Genomic DNA, 20,953 nt, shown 5'->3' on the forward strand with positions numbered 1-20,953 from the left:
TTGTGTAAGTGATGTAAAAATAATTTATGAACGAATTTTACGATATCCCACTCCACAGAGGAGTGCGGGGGTGGGTTTTAATAATTAAAATTTTAAATTTTCGAGCTGTATCTCCTATAAGCTCCAAATTTGAAAAGAATCTCTATATATATATGAGATTTCCACCTATATATTGACTCATCACGATATCTCTGGAACCATCAGGCGTAGAGATTTGAAATTTTGTAGGAATATTCCTTTCGCCGAGTAGAGGTCAGCTAAGAATGGATTTTACGAAATTCCACCCACAAGGGGGGTTGCGGGGGCGTTGACAATGGAAAATTCTCATTTTTAAACTATAGCTCCTATTTACTCCAAATTTAGTAGGAATCTCCTATATGTGATGTAGAAATTATCTATGAGCGGATTTTATGATAACTCATCCCCAATAAAGATTGCGGGGTAGGGGTTAACAATGAAAATAAAAAATTTCTAAGCTAAAGTTCCCATAGGCTCTAAATTTGGTAAGAATCTGCTATATTTGAGGTAGAAATGATCTAAGAGCGTATTTAATGATAACCTACTCCAAATATGGATTTCGGGGCTGGGTGTTAACAATTACAATTTTAAATTTCCGAGCTATAGCTCCTACAGACTCCAAATTCGGTGAGAGTCTTCTATGTGTGATGTAGAAGTGATCTAAATGAGGATTTCAATAAATTCTACCTTCAATAGCGATTGCGGGGGTGAGTGTTAGAATTTTCAATTTCAATTTCCAAACTATAACTTTTATAGACTCTAAATTTGGTAGAAATCTTTCGGTATAATTTTCCTGTCAAGTTCAGCTAAGAATGGATTTTATTAAATTCCTCCCCCAAAGGGGTTTGCGACAGCGTTAACAATGAAAAATTCCCGTTCTTAAACTATAGTTTCTATCGACTCCAAATTTGGTAGGATTCTTCTGTAAGAGATATAGAAATAATCTATAAACGAATTTTACGATATCTCACCCCACAGGGGTTGTGGGGATGGGTATAAACAATGAAAATTTTGAATTTTAAAGTTGTAGCTCTTACAGACTCCAAATTTTGTAGGAACTTTCTGTAAGTGATGAAAAAATAATTTATGAACGAATTCTACGATATTCTACCTCAAAGAGAATTGCGAGGGTGGGTGTTAACAATAAAAAATCTTAATTTCCAAAATATAGCTTCTAAAAACTCTAAATTTGGTAAAAATCTTTTATTTCTCATGTAGAGATCATCTCACAATGAACTTCAATAAAGACTATTTCCGATAGGAATTGCGGGGATGGGTGCTAAAATCTAAAATTTTAATTTCCAAACTGTAACTTCTACAGACTCTAAATTTTGTGAGAATCTTCGTGTGTGATGTCAAGTTCAGCTAAGAATGGATTTTCTCGAATTCTAACCCTAGAAGGGATCGCGGGGGTGTTAACAATGAAAATCTCTCATATCCAAACAAAAGTTTCTATGGACTTGAAGTTTTGTTGAAACTTTTTGTTTATAATGTAGAAATTTTCTCGAATAGGATCTTATGAAATTCCTCTCCCATATAAGAGTGTGGGAGTGATAATTGTCAAAAAATTTATACTTTTCAAATACAGTTCCTACAGATATAGAATTTGATAGAATCTCAAAAGAAACAGGAACTTACGGGAATGGCCTCCAAGGCCAACGGATTTAAATATTTTCCTTTTTTAATAATTATATTTTCTCACAACAATCGTCTCTTTGGCAACGGCAAAAAAAGTCATTGTAAGGTTTCCAAAATTTAACTTTACATGTAGCTATTCACTCAACGGACTAAGAATTTTACATACATTTTATTTTTGCTGATCACATAACCCATGAATTGTTCTTATTACCGAATCGCGGGAACGTAACAGATTGAAATGAATGCATTTTCTAAGCACTTGAGATGTGAAAAAGGAATTTGGCTATTTATTCTAAGAGAATTCGTTAAAAACATGTACAAATAAGATTCTATGAAAAATTGATGTCACGGAGGAAATTTAAATTAACGGCAAAATTCGTCACGCTTTAAGCTAGCCAAATTTCAACTTCATTCATGAGACGCGCAATTACTTTAACTGAAACTTTCAATGGTCATTTCAATTTTTTTTTTTCGTTTTAGTCATTATTCATTTTTGGAAAAAAACCACTGGAATGTCATAGTGATTGCACATTAAAATTTACAATGAATATTAGCTAGAATAATCACAGGGATAAAAGGTACGGGCCAATCTAATGAAATTTGAAATCTGTACAAATCTAAACAATACTCCCATTAAATTTCAAGTCTTGATCTCTAAAAATACAATTCTATGAAGTGCCCAGTGGAGCAGGTGGGTAAGAGCTAGTATATATATATATATATATATATATATATATATATATATATATATATATATATATATATATTCATAATTAATTATCTATACGGTTAATTGAAAAATGGCTACCCGGGAAAAACGGATTGGATCTGGCCGTATGAAAACAGATCTGGCCAGATCTTTAAATTGTCTCTATCTGACGAGATCTGGCCAGATATAATCAGATCTGACCAGATCTTACCAGATTGTTAAATTGCCCGGGTAAAAAGATTATATATACTCATACATAATTATATACGAAAATGGCCCTATAAAATTATATAGAATTATTTCCGTAAAAATAAAAATAACGGCGAGCGCGGAATCGAACCAGGGACCTGACGCTTGAAAGACTAATTCATTACCTGTTTACCTACGAGGCTTACTAGGAGAGTAGAGTTTGTAATAACTACAAGTCATGTGAATCGTGTCCATAATCGATGCGTAATGAACAAAGTTTTTTATCAAATTCGCAAATTATTAATTATCAATATACGCTGATAGAAAGATTTATTAACTGTTAACAAATTAATTTATTCAAAGACAATTATTTAATTTATTAAATTCTATTAAATATTTTTTAACATTTAATAAATATTTATTTGGGAGGAAAGTATATTTATTAAAATAGTTTATAAGTATTTATTTATAGTTCACAAATATAGTTATATCTGGCCAGATATAATAAAATCTATTTATGTCTGATGTATTTTTCAACCCAGATATAGTTATATCTGTTTAGATCTGATCAGATATGACTAGATCTGATCATGTCTGATGTATTTTTTCACTTAGATATAGTTATATCTGTTTAGATCTGATCAGAAATGACTAGATCTGATCATGTCTAGTGTATTTATCAACTCAGATATAGTTATATCTGTTTAGATCTGATCAGATATGACTAGATCTGATCATGTCTGATGAATTTTCCAATTCAGATATATCTGTTTAGATCTGATCAGATATGACTAGATCTGATTATGTCTCCAATCCCATATCTGATCAGATATAAATAGATTTGACCAGATATAATTAGATCTGACCAGATAAAATTATATCTGGCGAGATCTAAACCTTTTTCCCCGGGTAAGGACTTTTCGTCTCAGAATTATTTTTTTCATCAGATGGTGGCTGTAGTTAAGTTTTTATTTCCATTTAAATAACATGGAAAAAAATTTTTTTTTACTTTTGAATTTTGCTAATCAACAACGAAACATTTTATAGCTATGATCGATACATATTCTTGTAGGAAATTTAACGATCTACAAAAATTGTGAAAATGGATATATGCGTACGGAGAACCATTTCGGAGTTATCAGGCCTCAAACATCGAACTGTTTAAAAAAATTAGAAAAACGGTTGACCCTGAAGGCCATCCCTGCAACTTCCCGCTAATTCCATACTTAGGCGCTTAAAATTGCACCAATGACGTTTTTGAGCTCTTCGAGCTTAAAAATACAATTTATGGGTTATTTTAAGCTCTCCGAGCTCAAAGAGATTGCTTTCCTATGCTTTTGAGCTCTTCGAGCTCAAAAGTCTGATAGAGATTTGATAAGACACTATTTTTTGAATTTTTAAACCGCAATAACTTTTGAGTGAATAAATTGATTTTCACGCAGTTGGCAGCATTCAACGCAGTTTTTCAAGCCTCACAAAGAAACTCAAATTTTGAATTGATCGCGCTAGGAATTTCGGAGTTATTCCGAAAAAACACTTTTTTCGGTTTTCTTTCGTTCATGATATCTCTCGAACGAATCAATCGATTTTGACCGGACTGGTGGCAATTGACATGGTTTTTTAAGGTTAAAAGCTGATTAGTTTTTAAAATTGACCCATCAAGCCGTTTAAAAGTTATTCCGAAAAAACCACATTTGAAAAAAATTTTTTTTTCAGTTTCTTGAAAATTTCTCAAAATCTATTGATCTGAATCGGTCCAAATAGTTTTCAAAATCTAAGTTTGGTCAAGCCCTTTCGAATGGCACCAACCGCGATGAAATCGGTCAAGCCGTTCAAAAGTTATAAGCGGTTCACATACTTTCATACACACACACACACACACACACACACACACACACACACACACACACACACACACACACACCGGAAGGACCGAAACTCCCCAGATGGAATAGATGGGCGATTGACGAAGAGAAAGGACTTGAAACCAAGTCCTCCGAAAAACGTGATGAAGCAGAACGCCGAAAAAAAAGACGCGACTGATTGGAAAGATGTCCACACAAGGAAAAAGAAACGGAGGCTAGCCAAAGAACAGCTCCCAAAGGAGCCTCCAAAGAAGCCCAGGCCGGAGCCTAAGCGCAAAAAACCGCTCAAATAGATCAGACCCGACGCACTGATCATCCGCCCGGCCGAGAAAGCAAAGTACGCCGAGATTTTGCGTCGCATAAAGAAGGACGTCCCTGATGAGCAAGTTCGCACAACAGTGGACAAGATCAACAAGACCAGAAGCGGGGACTTGCTGATTACGATTTCGCGGAAGTGCGTGGACAAAGGCCAAGGCCTGCAACATACCATCGCAAACATTCTTAAGGAGGAGGCCAAAGTGATCTGCAAAGGGCCACAAGAAGACATCGAGATTCGAGACCTAGATGACACCACAACAAAGGAGGATATTCAGGCTGCCCTGCATACGGTAACCAAGGAGCTCTGCGAAATACTACTAGAGACAATCAAGATCCGCAAAGCCTACAGAGGTACCCAAACCGCTGTCGTGACACTACCGGCTGCAGCAGCTCAGAAGATATTAGAAGGAAGCGGTAAAATCCGAATTGGCTGGGTCAACTGCCGAATTAGAGCCACGAGGAAACCTACCCAATGCTACAAATGCTGGCATTTCGGGCACCACGGATCCCAGTGCAGAAGCAAGACAGATCGATCCAAGCTATGCATCAGATGCGGCCAAGAAGGACACAAGATTGCGGACTGTAAAAACCCAGCAAAGTGTGTATTATGCGCGGAAAATAAGAGCGCAGAGAATGCTGCCCATCACGCCGGCACATACAGGTGCCCGGTATACAAAGAGGCACTCCAGAGATTGACAAGCAAGCAAACATGAGGATATTACAGCTTAACCTCAATCACTGTGAGGCCGCGCATGACCTGCTCATGCAGACCGTGCGAGAATTAGAGCTTGACTTGGTACTAATAGCACAGCCATATAAACACCTGAGTACCCAACCCTGGGAAGCTGATAGCACATCCAAAGCTGTCATCTGGTCATGTGGCAAGCTCCCATTCCAAAATGCAGTCGACAACAGCAATGCCGGCTTTGTAGCAGTATCAGTAGAGGGCATCCGCTTCTATAGCTGCTACGCACCACCTAGCCTCTCCATTGTTGACTTCACTGATTTCTTGGATCGACTAACTGAAGATGCGAAGCAATACCATCCAGTAGCGATAGCCGGGGACTTCAACTCCTGGGCAGTTGACTGGGGCAGCAAACATACTAACGCACGAGGGAAAGCACTACTAGAGGCCTTTACTAGACTAGATGTAGTTTCGCTCAACAGTGGTGATACGCCGACCTACACCAAAGGTGACGCAAGCTCAATTGTAGACCTCACTTTTGTCAGTAATAGCCTTGCTAGAGGTGACTACAACTGGAAAGTGTTGGACATCTACACTTCCAGCGACCATCATGCGATATTCTGGGAAATATCAAACGACCAGAACCTCAAGAGACCAATCAAGCAGTCTAACATCGTTGGTTGGAAGGTGAAATCTTTTGACCCAGAAGCATTGCTAATAGCCCTCGATGGTGATCCGATCAACACTGGATGTGCAGAACAACATACTAAGGACCTGATGAGAAGAGTAACACATGCTTGTGATCCAGTATGCCTCGTAAACGTGGCATAAATTCGAGACCTTCGGTGCATTGGTGGAACGACCACATCAGCGTCCTCCGTAAAGAGTGTCATAGAAAGAGAAGAATCTCCCAGCGCGGCTATCAACGGCTCAACTCAGTGGAGCTGATCGCAGAGTACAAAAAAGCGCGTCGTGAACTGAATAAAGCCATCAAAGAGAGCAAAAGAAGATGCTGGAAAGAGCTTATATACGAGGTGGATAAAGACGTGTGGGGTAGACCTTATAAGGTGGTTATGACCCACCTGAAAAAACAACAAATGCCATCACCGACGTGTCCTCAACTTCTTCAGAAAATCGTCACTGCACTGTTCCCACAGCAACGCAACTTCGATTACCAGTTGGCGCCAGGCGAACTGGACGACATTCCACCTGTCACTGAAGAAGAACTACTGTAGGCCTGTAACCGTGTAGGGAATAATAAAGCGCCGGGATTGGACGGAATCCCTAATATAGCTTTGAAAACCATCATAAAGGCAGCTCCAACATTATTCCTTGACGCTTATAATGCATGCCTCAAGGAGGGGACTTTTCCTCGTAAGTGGAAACAGCAACGATTGGTACTGTTACCTAAAGGGAAGAAACCACCAGAAGAACCGTCATCTTACCGACCACTTTGCATGTTAGATACGGCGGGTAAGATATTTGAGCGCATAATTCACCAGAGAATTGAAGCAGTAGTCGACCCACTCCTGGCAGACAATCAGTATGGATTCCGGAAAGGACGATCAATCCTGGACGCAATCAAACAGGTTGTTGATACGGCCAAGGAAGCAATCGCAGGAACCAGATGGAACGAAGAAGTATTGCCTGGTGGCGACACTAGACATCAGAAACGCCTTCAACTCCGCCAATTGGAAATGCATCATGCAGGCCCTCCAAGAGAAGAATGTACCAGAATACCTGCTTAAGATCGTAGCAAGCTACTTTGAAAACAGGGTCCTGAAGTATGACACGAAGAACGGTCCGAGGGAGTATGATATTACTGGAGGGGTACCACAAGGTTCAGTTCTAGGCCCGCTCCTGTGGAACATTATGTATGACGGTCTATTAAGACTAACTCTGCCAAGAAACGTCAAACTCGTAGCATATGCAGATGACGTAGCCGTAGTGATTTCACCGCTTTTACAGTGCCGGCAGAGTGTTCAACCACGTGTCAACCGGCTTCGCTTTTGCAAACCACGCTGTAATTTATAAATCCGCTTTTATCTTAACAATCCGCTATTAAACATATTAAATATTGAGTGTATTTAATGTAAATAAATTCCTAGTGTTATTTTTGATAATAATTTACGCGTTTTAATTGAGATATCCAGACCTAAACCTGATCCCCGCTTTTCCGCTCTTTCAGTAATTATTCATTGGTCCCTCGAGCCGGATCAGGCTGGCTCTATCTCAATTAAATTAATTTATTATTCCGCTTAAAAATTGTGCTGTGTTAAGTGAAGTGTAATACCGCTAGGAAAGGTCGAGTGTCAGGAGCATCGAAGAGCACATCGGGTGCTGCTCCTGATAGTCATTCGTACACCGGTACGCCGGTACACCGGTACGCTGAACTTTCCGTTTATTAAGACTGAAAACTCGACTTCGGGCCTTAAATAACCTCGCTATGGAGAATTACATAAGATAGTTGAAAAATGCAATTTGTGCTTCAACTTTCGTGTTCCGCACCGCGCCGCAGATTGCAAGACCGCTCAAGATTGCCGAAAATGTGGTCAACGTCACCACATGTCCATCCATTTTGGATGCACCAACGAAACCAGCTTCACCGCAGTCTACATCTTCCGCACAGGCAACTAATCGTTCCCTTTAGACCGTTTACAACTTGAAATTAACTGTTGATTATTTCAGATTCGCTTTCCGCTCAAGTTTTGCTAGCTACCGCTTTAGTCCAGGTCCGCCCACATCATGGTAATCCAATCACCGCCAGAGTGTTGATTGATCAAGGTTCAGAGCTCTCATTTATGAGACAGTCGCTCTTCAAGAAGCTTGGACAACCGCTACAACGCGACATGGTCATGCTCAAGGGCATTGGCAATGTCTCCGCAGGAAGTTCACTAGGTGTGAGCACTATTGAACTTCATTTGCAGTGTACACCCGCTTCAATGCATGTCAGCATGTATATTCTACTAACACTGACTGTAGATCTTCTATCGCTCGTGATCGCTGATCCGAAATGACCGCATCTTGAGAATCTCAAGCTCGCTGACCCGCAGTATCTACAGCCACGCCCTGTAGATATTATTCTAGGTGCATCACCAGCCGCACAGATCATGAACGCAGAGATTCAACGAGGACCTCGCAATGCTCCTATTGCACAATCCACCACGCTTGGTTGGATTGTCTATGGAGCTGTCACCGCTAAACACGCTTCAACATCACACGCAGCACTACATGCGTCAGTAGATACTGAATTACAAGACGCTATCGCTAAGTTTTGGGAACAGGAAGAAGTTCCATCAGGAAATTCACCGCTCAACACCGCTGAAGAAGACGAATGTGAAATTCACTTTCGTCAAACGCATTATCGACAGCCTGATGGACGCTACGTAGTGAGATTACCGCTTAAGTCCCTTGAGAGTCAACTTGGCGACTCTATCAACGCAGCTATGGGGTCACTCCGCAGATTAATAACTCGCTTGTCGCAAGAAAGAGAATATTCTGACATGTATCGTGCATTCATGGCAGAATACATTCAACTAGGACACATGGTACGAGTACCAGTCAACGAATTGCCCGCAAACGCTTACTTCTTGCCTCACCATGGGGTATTGGAGCTTGATAGTGCCACTACGAAGCTCCGCACAGTGTTCAATGGTTCCTGTGCAACATCTACAGGAATTTCATTGAACGACATTCTCCACGCAGGACCCAAAACGCAAATTGACATTTTTGATGTGATGTTGAGAATCCGTTGCAGCAGGATTCTATTCGCTACTGACATCACCAAGATGTTCAGACAGATTGAGGTCGACTCGCTTGATTGGCCGCTTCAGTGCATTCTCTGGATAGATGAGAATGACTTAATAGACGCTTACTGTCTCAAGACAGTCACATACGGAACCGCTAGTGCACCTTTTGACGCTGTACGTGTGCTTATCCAACTAGTAAAGGATGAAGGACACCGCTTTCCGCTAGCTGTTGCTCCAATGTTGAAAACACGCTACGTAGATGACATCTACGGTAGAGCAGACAACGAAGAAGACGCTATCAAGGCTGCAGTACAAACAAAAGCTCTGTGTGCAGCAGGCTGCATCCCGCTTGCCAAATGGGCTAGCAATAGCCCTCGGTTACTCGCTGAAGTCGCTCCAGAAAAGCAGCTGGATACACCGCTTAAAGAAATCAGTGATGCACCAGTAAAAGTCCTGGGCATGTACTGGAATTCACGCACTGACGCTCTCCAGTTCAAGTACACGCTACCGCCAGAGACGCCGAAGACAAAGAGAGCTATTTTGTCTGAAATCGCTAAACTGTATGACCCGCTAGGACTTCTCGCACCAATAGTCGTCAAAGCCAAGATCTTTATGCAAGATCTGTGGCTAGATAGAGTGTCATGGGATGAACAATTGTCACCATCACTCATTCACAAATGGACTGGATACCGCGAGGATCTTCGAAACATCGAATCCATCCGCATTCCACGCTGGAATAATATAGCACCTGGAGCAACTATGGAATTGCACGGGTTCTCAGACGCTTCGCAAAACGCTATGGCTGCCGCTGTTTATTTGAGAGTCACTGACGCTGATGGGAACACAAAAGTCGAACTTCTGTGTTCAAAAACGCAAGTAGCACCGCTGAAGACCATGACAATCCCACGCTTGGAATTATCTGCCGCATGGTTGCTAACACAACTGATACTTCATGTCAAAGAAGTTCAGTTTCTTGAAAATGTCAGGATCAATCTCTGGACTGACTCTGCCGTGACTCTCGCATGGATTAAAAGTCCAGTAATCCGCTGGAAGACATTCGTCCGCAATAGAGTGGGAAAAATCCAAGAAACGCTTCGAGATGTCTCCTGGAAATTTATTCCAGGAAAACAAAATCCTGCTGACTGCGCTTCAAGAGGTATACCTACGCTAAAACTGAAACAACACGCTCTCTGGTGGCATGGACCAACTTGGCTTCATGAACCAGAATCCTCTTGGCCCACTCTGGAGCCTCCAACAGACAACGCAACGCATCGAGAAGAACGCCAAGGTCTGACACTAGTAACTTGGAAAGCAGAAAATTGCCTGCTCCAACAATTACCGTCGCATTACACGCAGCTGTTTCCACTGCTACGGAAGCTTAGCATCTGGCATCGTGCCATCGACCGCTTTAAAAGAGTTCCACAATCTTCGCTGGCCTACCCGCTTACTCCATCAGACCTGGAGCGCGCTAAATTGACCTTGATTAAGTTCACTCAAGGACAATACTTCGCTAGAGAGATTCACACGCTACAAGATGGTGATGGTCTGCCTAAAAATAACAGCATCACTAAGCTGACTCCGTTCATCGACCATCAGGGGGTCTTGAGAGTCGGTGGCCGCTTGAAAAACGCATTGCTGGACCCAGAAAAGAGGCATCCAGCGATTCTACCGCGACAATCACCGCTTACATCAATTTTGATTGATGATTCGCACCCCAAAACGCTTCACGGAGGTACTCAGCTTACGCTCGCTGACTTACGCAAGAGTGTCTGGATCATTGGAGGCCGTGTTCCAGTCAGATCATTTATTTTACGCTGCGTTATCTGCACGAGACATCGTGGAGAACGCGCTCAACAGTTGATGGGTCAACTACCCGCCGCACGAGTACAGCCAACTCGAGCCTTCTTGCATACAGGACTCGACTACGCTGGACCTATCACGCTGAAAACGTTTCAAGGACGTGGAGCAAAAACATACAAAGGCTGGATTGCAGTCTTTGTATGCATGTTCAGTTCGGCTGTACATCTAGAGCTAGTAACTGACTACACCGCTGCCGCTTTCATCGCCGCTTATCGCCGCTTCACTAGTCGCCGAGGTATCTGCCACACGCTATATTCAGACTGTGGAACCAATTTTGTAGGAGCAAATAAAGAGCTGAAACGACTATTCGCTGCAGGATCCCGCACATTACGAGAATTATCAATATTGATCGCTCAAGATGGCACGAACTGGAAATTCAATCCACCTGGAGCTCCACATTTTGGAGGAAAATGGGAAGCCGCTGTGAAATCCATCAAATTTCACCTTCGAAGAACAATCGGAGACTCGCTGTTGACGCTTGAGCAATATTCAACGCTACTGGCTCAAATTGAAGCCATATTGAATTCCAGACCGCTCACACCGCTGAATGAAGATCCTGCTGACCTGGATGTACTGACTCTAGGTCACTTCTTAATCAGACAGTCACTGACCGCTATCCCAGAGCCATCGCTGACAGATTTACAACCTGCTCGGCTCTCGCACTGGGAACAAGTCCAGCAAATGGTTCAACATTTCTGGAGACGCTACTACCAGGACTGCATCCACCGCTACCAGGCCATTTCAAAGTGGCATCATCGACGCAACCAGATCAAGGTGGGTTTAGTTGTACTGATCACCACTGAGGATCTCCCGCCAACCAAGTGGCCATTAGCCAAAGTAATTGCTGTCCATCCAGGTGAAGATGGACGAATCCGCGTAGTAACTGTTAAGACAGTTAACACAGAGCTGGTACGTCCAATTACAAAGCTCTGTGTCCTGCCGCTAACGCATGAAGAAGATGATCTTGTCGACGCAGCCGCCAACCCGGGGGAGAATGTTCGGTGAACAAGGCCCAGTAGCGATTAACTCGCTCCTGGGGGACTCCCAAATTCAAGAGACGCACCTGTCCACCGCTAGTTCCCGCAAAAATCGAACCGCCAATAGAAAATCAGCCTCTCGATCACGCCATGAATCGACCGCTTTATTGGCTGATCGCTCCCGCTAGACATGCGCAATAGCCTTCTTCCCCAACTCAACGAGGAAGAAGACGGACTATTGTTATTATCTTTCGCTTCTACGCTTTCGCTGCATCAAGTCGCCATTAGTACTTCTTTACTTTCGCTTTTCGTTAATAAACCGCATTTCGCTAATTTTATAATTTAAACTGCTTAAATTATTTGTTAATAATTCGCTTTAGTTTGTTATAGATAATTTGTGTTAATTGTGCATTTATTTCACCGCTTTTACAGTGCCGGCAGAGTGTTCAACCACGTGTCAACCGGCTTCGCTTTTGCAAACCACGCTGTAATTTATAAATCCGCTTTTATCTTAACAATCCGCTATTAAACATATTAAATATTGAGTGTATTTAATGTAAATAAATTCCTAGTGTTATTTTTGATAATAATTTACGCGTTTTAATTGAGATATCCAGACCTAAACCTGATCCCCGCTTTTCCGCTTTTTCAGTAATTATTCAGTAATAGTTAAACATTTTTACTATCTCAGTGTAACTCTCATATCAAATATATTCTCGAGTAACTTTATTATTTATTTATTAATAACTAATATTATTGAATATAATTAATTATTAATAACTAATAAAATTATTAATTTTGAGTGTAAATCGCACGATCAGTTAATTAAGTGACTTACATAACCTCTAAAATACTCGACACGTGTCACGAGTTCCCGCAAACAACGGCTATTGAGTTGTAAGTATAAATTATTTTTTACGTCTATTATAAAATCAAAAATTATTTTTTCTTATTTATAACGAAAATATTGTTGGGAATGGTAAAAAACGAATTCGGTGAAAGTTAGATTATTATTGCAATTGGGAAATTTTTTTTTGTGTTTACTTATAAGAGCTCTAACTTCGACAGTATTTTTTTTTTTCACTATTTCTAACAATATGTATTTTCGATATAATTAAGAAACATAAAATATTTCGCTTTCGTGAAACTATCTAATTTTTACATGTATATTTAATGTAATCAAAGATAAAATAAATGATTAATATAATAATTAAATATAATAATTAAATAATTCAATCAGTTCTATTCATGTTTGTTTTGTATTGTACAGTGAACAATCCCAACAAAACGCAAAGGGGCCAATTTGAGCCGTGATACAAATAAATCTAGAAGCATTCGAAATAGAAGAGCCCAAAGAACCGAAGAACAAGTTCAGGAAGAAAATGCTGGAGCGCGTGTGAGAATGGCGCAATTGCGTCAAGAACAATTAGACGATACACGAGCTGAACGCAATGAAGTCATGAGATTAGAACAATGACAATCACACTGTTTAACTGTCAATAGACGCAGTGCGAATGACCAACAACGCCAACAGGCACATCGAGCATTTGTAGCTACATCATTTCTGCGTCTAGCATTCCAGTATGAACCCAATATTGAATATTATGCTCATTTAAAAGTAGTAATTGGTGCTATGGACAAATAATACCCGTATGGTCATGCTTTGAAATTCAAAAATGAACCAGCCGGGATGTGTTGCGTGTCAGAGAAGGTACAACTACCTGTAATTGAAACACCACCGGAACCATTGAACGGTTTGCTTATCGGCACAGATCCAGATTCTAACGTGTTCCTGAAGTCCATTCGAACATTCAACTCATGCTTTCGAATGACATCGTTCGGAGCAACAGAAATAGTTCAAAATACTAATGCAAATGGTCAACAAGACAATTCTACATTTAAAATCAGAGGCCAAGTTTATCATAAATTCGGCTCATTGCTGCCAATGCCAAACGAACCACATAAATTTTTACAAATCTACTTTATGGGCAGCGAGGACTCCGGAAACGCACTAGCCAATCGGGTGGATGCACGTTGTGGCTACAATAACCTTGATTCATTCTTTGCTAGACGCATCGTCAGCGAGCTGGATGCTCTATTGAATGAGCATAATGAATTGTTGAAAATATTCAAATCCCACATGCACAAATTAGAAAGCGATAATCACGCTATTGTTATTAATCCTGATAAAACACCAGCTGGAGAACACATTCGTAGATTCAATGCACCTGTTGCTGACGACGTTACTGGAATCATGGTTGGCGATCGTACAGGTGCACGAGAAATTGTGATTCGTAGGAGAAATAATAATCTTCAGTTCATTCCTGATACACCGTTCATATGACGCTCTCCAATATCCGCTAATCTTCTGGAAAGGACAAGACAGATATAGCATAAATATTAAACAACGAGATCCCGTATCAGGTACTTCATTTATTATGAATTTGATTATTACATTTTTAACAAAACAATTAAATTATTAAACGCAATTAACGTAATTAATATTTATGAATATATTATTACAGGAGCCGAAACAAACAAAAACGTTAGCTCGAAGGATTATTATGCGTATAAGAGATTTCGATCTCGATTTCGAGAGCTTTGTCAACAATTCATGGTCGGCATGTACGCGAAGATAGAAGGCGAACGACTGTGATACTTACGATATAATCAACTCAAGCTACGTGTGGAAGAGTACATTCACTTGCGAGACGCTATTGTCAACAACGCCGACGCCGCCGAAATTGGTAATTCTGTCACTCTACCATCATCGTACGTAGGCAGTCCACGTCATATGCAAGAGTATATACAGGATGCTCTGACTTTCGTGCGTGAATATGGGCGACCGTGTTTATTTATCACGTTCACATGTAATCCAAAATGGCCAGAGATCACATCTTTGCTGTTGCCTGGCCAAAATGCAATACATCGTCATGACATTACAGCACGTATGTTTAGACAAAAGCTGAAGTCATTAATAAATTTTATTACTAAATCACATGTATTCGGTCCCACACGTTGCTGGCTGTATTCGGTTGAGTGGCAAAAGCGAGGATTACCTCATGCCCACATTTTGGTTTGGTTAATCGACAAAATCCGTCCTGAAGAAATAGATAATATTATTTCTGCAGAAATTCCCGATCCGTCTACCGATCAATTGAGGTTGGATCTCCAATTATTTTGCTTCGTAATTTGAACCCGCAACGGCTATGCAACGGTACGCGATTAGTCATTAAAAAATTAATGAAAAACGTTATCGAAGGCACTATTTTAAATGGCAAGTTTCGAGGTGAAAATATATTGATACCACGAATACCTATTATACACACAGATGTGCCAATTCAATTTAAGCGTATTCAATTTCCGATTAGATTGGCATTTGCAATGACTATTAATAAATCCCAAGGCCAAACAATGTCTGTTTGTGGCTTAGATTTGAGCACACCATGTTTTTCACACGGACAATTATACGTTGCATACTCTCGAGTGGGGAAACCATCAAGTTTGTTTGTATTAGCTAAAGACGGGCTAACAAAAAATATTGTTCACGCTGCAGCATTAAGAGATTAATATTATGTAAGTAATTAATTATATACATAATTATTACTTTTAATAAATTAAAACAATTAATGTTTGGTGTTTTGTTATTTTTAAACAACATTCCCTCATCGTTCACAGCGCTCCAGGCCTTTTGCACTCACATTCCACATCCTTATACACTTCCAATAAGTTAGTAATTTTTTTTCTACACTAGAAATTCTCTAGAAATTATTCACATGGCAAAACAACGTTTACCGGGTCAGCTAGTATATATATATATATATATATATATATATATATATATATATATATATATATATATATATAGTATATATATATATATATATATATACTAGCTGACTTATATATAGCTGACTTATATATACTAGCTGACTATATATATATATATATATATATTTTAGGGTGTCCGTTATTTCCCAAGTTGATTTTTTTTTCGCGATCACCCCCTGGATTTCTAGTTCTTGACCTAAAAAAAAATATCTTACACAAATAATCTCTTAATTATCAAATTGAACCGTGCCGAAATCGAGTTACATTTCCCATTTAAATAAGATGGGAATTTAAAATTTTTTGCAATTATTTTTTTTTTCTTCAAAAAAAATGTCACTACGATTATGGTCGGTGCATATTCTGATGAAAAATTGAATGCTCTACAAAAAAGTTTTCTTATAATTTTTCGATAAAATCATTCCTCTAGAAGTTATTTGTGGTTAAAGTTGTATTCATAGTTATTATCATAGTTTTTCAGTCTTGCTATAAAGTTTTTTGTGTTATAATCATTTATTTCATCTATAAATGTTCCAAAAATTTTATTAAAATGATTAATAATTACAGTTACGTTAACAATACGATGTATTGAATAAATTTTCAATAATTTTGCCGCTTATTTTGTATTTTTTCTGTCTCTATTCACATATATTTGTTAAGCAATTTTTAGTTGCATTATTAGAGTGCCAATAAAATCAAATTTTATAAGCCAGTTGCATTTGACCATGCACGCTAGATGTCAAAAGCGATTTATTCGCTGAAAATATATATATTTCGGGACATTTTCGAGTTAGATCTTGAAACGCAACAAAATCTGTTGGATATATGTTCATTCATATTATTTATTTATGTGTCATTTTGGTTTGTGGCACCTCTTGCAGCATCAGCTCTATACCAAGATTTAAATTATATAAAGACTGTATCAATACAGAACGACCGATAAGAAAATTTCTGAGGCAGTATTGCATAAATTCAAAAACCATCTGTGGTATTTAACTGGTGAAAAAGCTGATTTGACTTTTTTCAATCCAAATATATCACTTCACGTAAAACGAAAAATGATTAAGCCAGTTGGGTCCTGCAAGGCATATTCCAAGAAAATTATGAAATTTTTTTTTATCGAAAGATAAATATATTAACAATTCACTACCAAAATTTCAGATCGATTCACCACACCATTTTTGAGTAATTAATTTTCGAAATTGCATCATTTATGCGTAGAGGTATAGAGAGATGGTAAAGTTAGTATAAAATCTTCCATACCACTCGATTGATGCAAATAATTTCATACTAACTTCACCATCTTTCTATACCTCTGCGTGATAATGTTGCAATTTCGAAAATTCATTGCTCAAAAACGATGTGGTGAATTAATCTGAAATTTTCGTGGTGAATTATTAATATAATTATCTTTCATAAAAAAAAATTCCATAATTTTTTTTAAATATGTCTTACAGGATCCAACTACCTTAAAGCATTAAAATGTGATGAAAATTGTGATTTTGATTCCCCCAAAACGCTATATAGTTAATTCAAATAATGAAATTATCAATTCACAAAAAAAGATATTGATTTTTTTATTAAATAAATAAATTTTTATTAATTCAAATTCGATGAAATTTTTTGTTTGATTCAACATCAATAAAAAATTGCTAGAGATTAACTTTGAGACATGGGTCACCAATAATGATTGTTTGGAAGGATTAGACATTGTTAATAATCTACAATTGTTAACGATGTAGCCGAAAGAGCGCTTCAATTAACTCTAGAATACATCAACAATTTAACTCCTAAAAAAGAACAAAAAAAATACTTAGTGCAAATTATTTATGAAAACAAAAATACTTATTATAATGCGACTAAAAATTGCTTAACAAATAAATGTGAATAAAGACAGAAAAAATACAAATAAGCGGCAATATTATTAAAAATGTATTCAATACATCGTATTGTTAACATTACTGTAACTATTTATCATTTTGATAGAATTTTCGGAACATTTATAGATGAAATAAATGATTATAACACAAAAAACTTTATAGCAAGACTGAAAAATTATGATAATAACTATAAATACAACTTTAACCACAAATAACTTCTAAAGGAATGATTATATCAAAAAATTATAAGAAAACTTTTTTGTAGAGCATTCAATTTCTCATCAGAATATGCACCGACCATAATCGTGGTGACATTTTTTTTTTGAAGAAAAAAAAATAATTGCAAAAAGTTTCAAATTCCCATGTTATTTAAATGGGAAATGTAACTCAATTTTGGCACGGTTCAATTTGGTAATTAAGAGCTTATTTGTGTAAGATATTTATTTTTAGGTCAAGAACTAAAAATCCAGGGGGCGATCGCGAAAAAAAATCAACTTGGGAAATAACGGACACCCTCATATATATATATATATATATATATATATATATATATATATATATATATATATATATATATATATATATGAAAAAAAAGAAAAAACAGATATAGTGCGTCTGAAGGGCGCTACATTCGAAGTTATAACTAACTTCTATATCGTACGACTGATGACGAAGAGTGATGGTTTACTATATATATATATAATTTATGTTATTTAATATTGTGTTTTGATGAAAATCATCTATATTTTACAAATGTTTATAAATTAAAAAAAAAGCAAAAATCAAGTTCTTATGTTACTTTTAGACTTTGGACTTTGTTCTGTATATTTTTAATATCTTATTATAAATCTTACTGTTTAAAATTATCAATATTAAAAATTAAACTGTAAATTATTCTATTTTAATTTTTTAAGACCATATCAATTCTGACTATATGCAATTGTTTTGGTTAAATAATAAATTTGCAATTTTAGCATTTGCAAGCCAGTCCCATGGCTAAGCGGTATAACGCTTGTCATGCTTGCTTGGGACTGGTGAGGCGTGGGTTCGAATCCCGGTGTGAGCTGAAATTTAATTTTCAGTGAACATCGGTGCTCGTAACTCACGCCGGGCTGTACAGGTTTGGGTTTTTCGATGGTTTCCCCAAGCCCTGTGCTACCGGTGGGGTACAGGCAAATGCGTGCAGTTTCCCCAAAGTCGACCCATCGCCGCATTACTCTCCAGGCTGAAAAAGTATGTAATACCGCCAAACTTATTCTGCCAAACTTAATGTACCGATCAGCCTGGAGTCCCCTTCCGGTCTCGGCCGGACCCCCATCGAGACAGAAGTCTGAAAAGCGGGGTTAAAATAAAAAAAAAAAAAAAAAAAAATTTTAGCATTTGCTAACAAATATTGGTTCAACAATCAATATTTACTGTTCAGAATTCTATTACTTAATGATTAATTAACTTTGGATTTTCCATTGAATGACCAAGACTAGGTTACCCAGTCTTGGTCCAACGCTTGCCAAAGAGGATTCTCTTGCCTCGGTCATTCTATGGCAAACCAGTGTTGGCCCAGGCTCGGATAATCATTGGGCCGGCCGAGGCTTGGTTGCCCAGCCTTGGCCCAGGCTTGGATAATCATTGGGTTGGCCAAGGCTGATTACCCAGTCTTGGCCCAAGCATGGGCCAATATCAGTTCGCCAAGCTTGGTTGCCCAGTACTGGGCCAGGCAAGGCCCCGTCATTTAACTCTAGCAGTTCCTACATGGGCATACCCGTTTAATAAATTAATTTAGTGCAACAATATCTGGCCAGATTAAATTTTTTTATTTAAAAAAAAATATTCTTTGAATTATTATTTTTTATTCATAAATTGAGGAGCTCATTAAAATATGTATGTTTATAATGAGATGACAAAAATATATATCACATAGATTTATACTTACCTAATTCACTAGAGTATGAAGAGTGTATCATCGCGGCGGCGTCAACAACGAAAGCAACACACTCCAGGAGATGACAGCGATGAAAGCGAATCTGATCCAGATCAATTATCACGCTCCAGAACAGAATCATCAAACCAACTAGACGCTGGCAAACTCAAACACAGTACGTTCTCCTCTTAAAATATTATATACCTTGAAATTAATGCGAATTCAACTTAGTATCAAAGTATCAAAAATATGATCACATACGTAGAATAAAAAGCTAATAGCTATAGGTTTTTCTTCAACACGAGAATCTCACTCAAGCATATGTTACTTAGGCATTGATCTACGTAGACGTATGTACACTGGAAAAAAAAATAACTTAAATCCAGAAAAAAATTCTTAACCTAAGAAAATAATTTTGAAGAGTTTTACTAACCTCAATCAAGACGAAAAATTCTTGAATCCAGTAAAATTTACTTGAATTTCTTTATTCAAATTGTAACAGTATTTAATTCTGTACATTTAGCCCCTTTATTAATTAATATAAAAACAATGAACTACTAAATGAAATAAAAAAAACCCAAATTAATGAAAAGGGCACCATCAGGTTTCTTATCACGATTTCTGGAACCGGTCCAAAGCAGAGAGCTTATCGTCGAGGGTTAGAGAGATTGGAGGAAGGTGCTGTTGAATGAATAAATAATTAATTAACAAATATACTGGTATTTATTAACAATAACAATTTAACAAATTAAATCACTCACACACTTACGCTATAAACTCTTAACAATATCTTAATATTACTTGTTACAGACTTGACTGAACTAACTTGACTAACGACACGTCTTATAATAAACTAATTACTCTGCACAAAGACTAATCGTGTGCGAGAGATCGTTTGGCTCGGCTCACAGGAGTAACAGCCTAGTGACTAAATGTAGATCTAGATACTCTGCAGTTCACACATAACCCATACTAACATTACACACTGACACTACTAATTGACTTTACTTTTATGAAAAATTTATATTAACTTTCCTAACGGTTTCATCGCCACGGTTATAATATGGTCAATCCACGGTCAAACATTAGACTATATGAAATGATTTGACGGTCTATATCAAGTGTCATTGTGAGCAATTTTGACTATTGATTTACCGACTGTAGATCCGAGAAATATTTTTTTCTGCGGGTGAACTTACGGTGATTTGACCGACATTTGACCATCAATTCACCCACATATAACTGGCAAAAAACTAGCATAAAACTAGCTCATTGTGGTCGATTCACCGTATCATTGTAGGACTCCGATGAAATAAAAT

At 38.0% G+C, this 20,953-nt stretch overlaps 1 protein-coding gene across 1 annotated transcript in view; it reads left to right on the top strand.

Annotated features, from left to right (window-relative positions):
* Positions 1-20,953, top strand: part of LOC123258725 (Down syndrome cell adhesion molecule-like protein Dscam2) — a gene marked incomplete in the record, with an annotated part of 496,366 nt that overhangs the window by 460,013 nt on the left and 15,400 nt on the right. Inside the window, 1 exon segment of the mRNA XM_044718910.1 lies at positions 19,659-19,809. Coding sequence (XP_044574845.1) covers positions 19,659-19,809 — 151 coding nt within the window.

This window comes from Cotesia glomerata, linkage group LG2, assembly GCF_020080835.1.
Source record: "Cotesia glomerata isolate CgM1 linkage group LG2, MPM_Cglom_v2.3, whole genome shotgun sequence".
NCBI lineage: Eukaryota > Metazoa > Arthropoda > Insecta > Hymenoptera > Braconidae > Cotesia > Cotesia glomerata.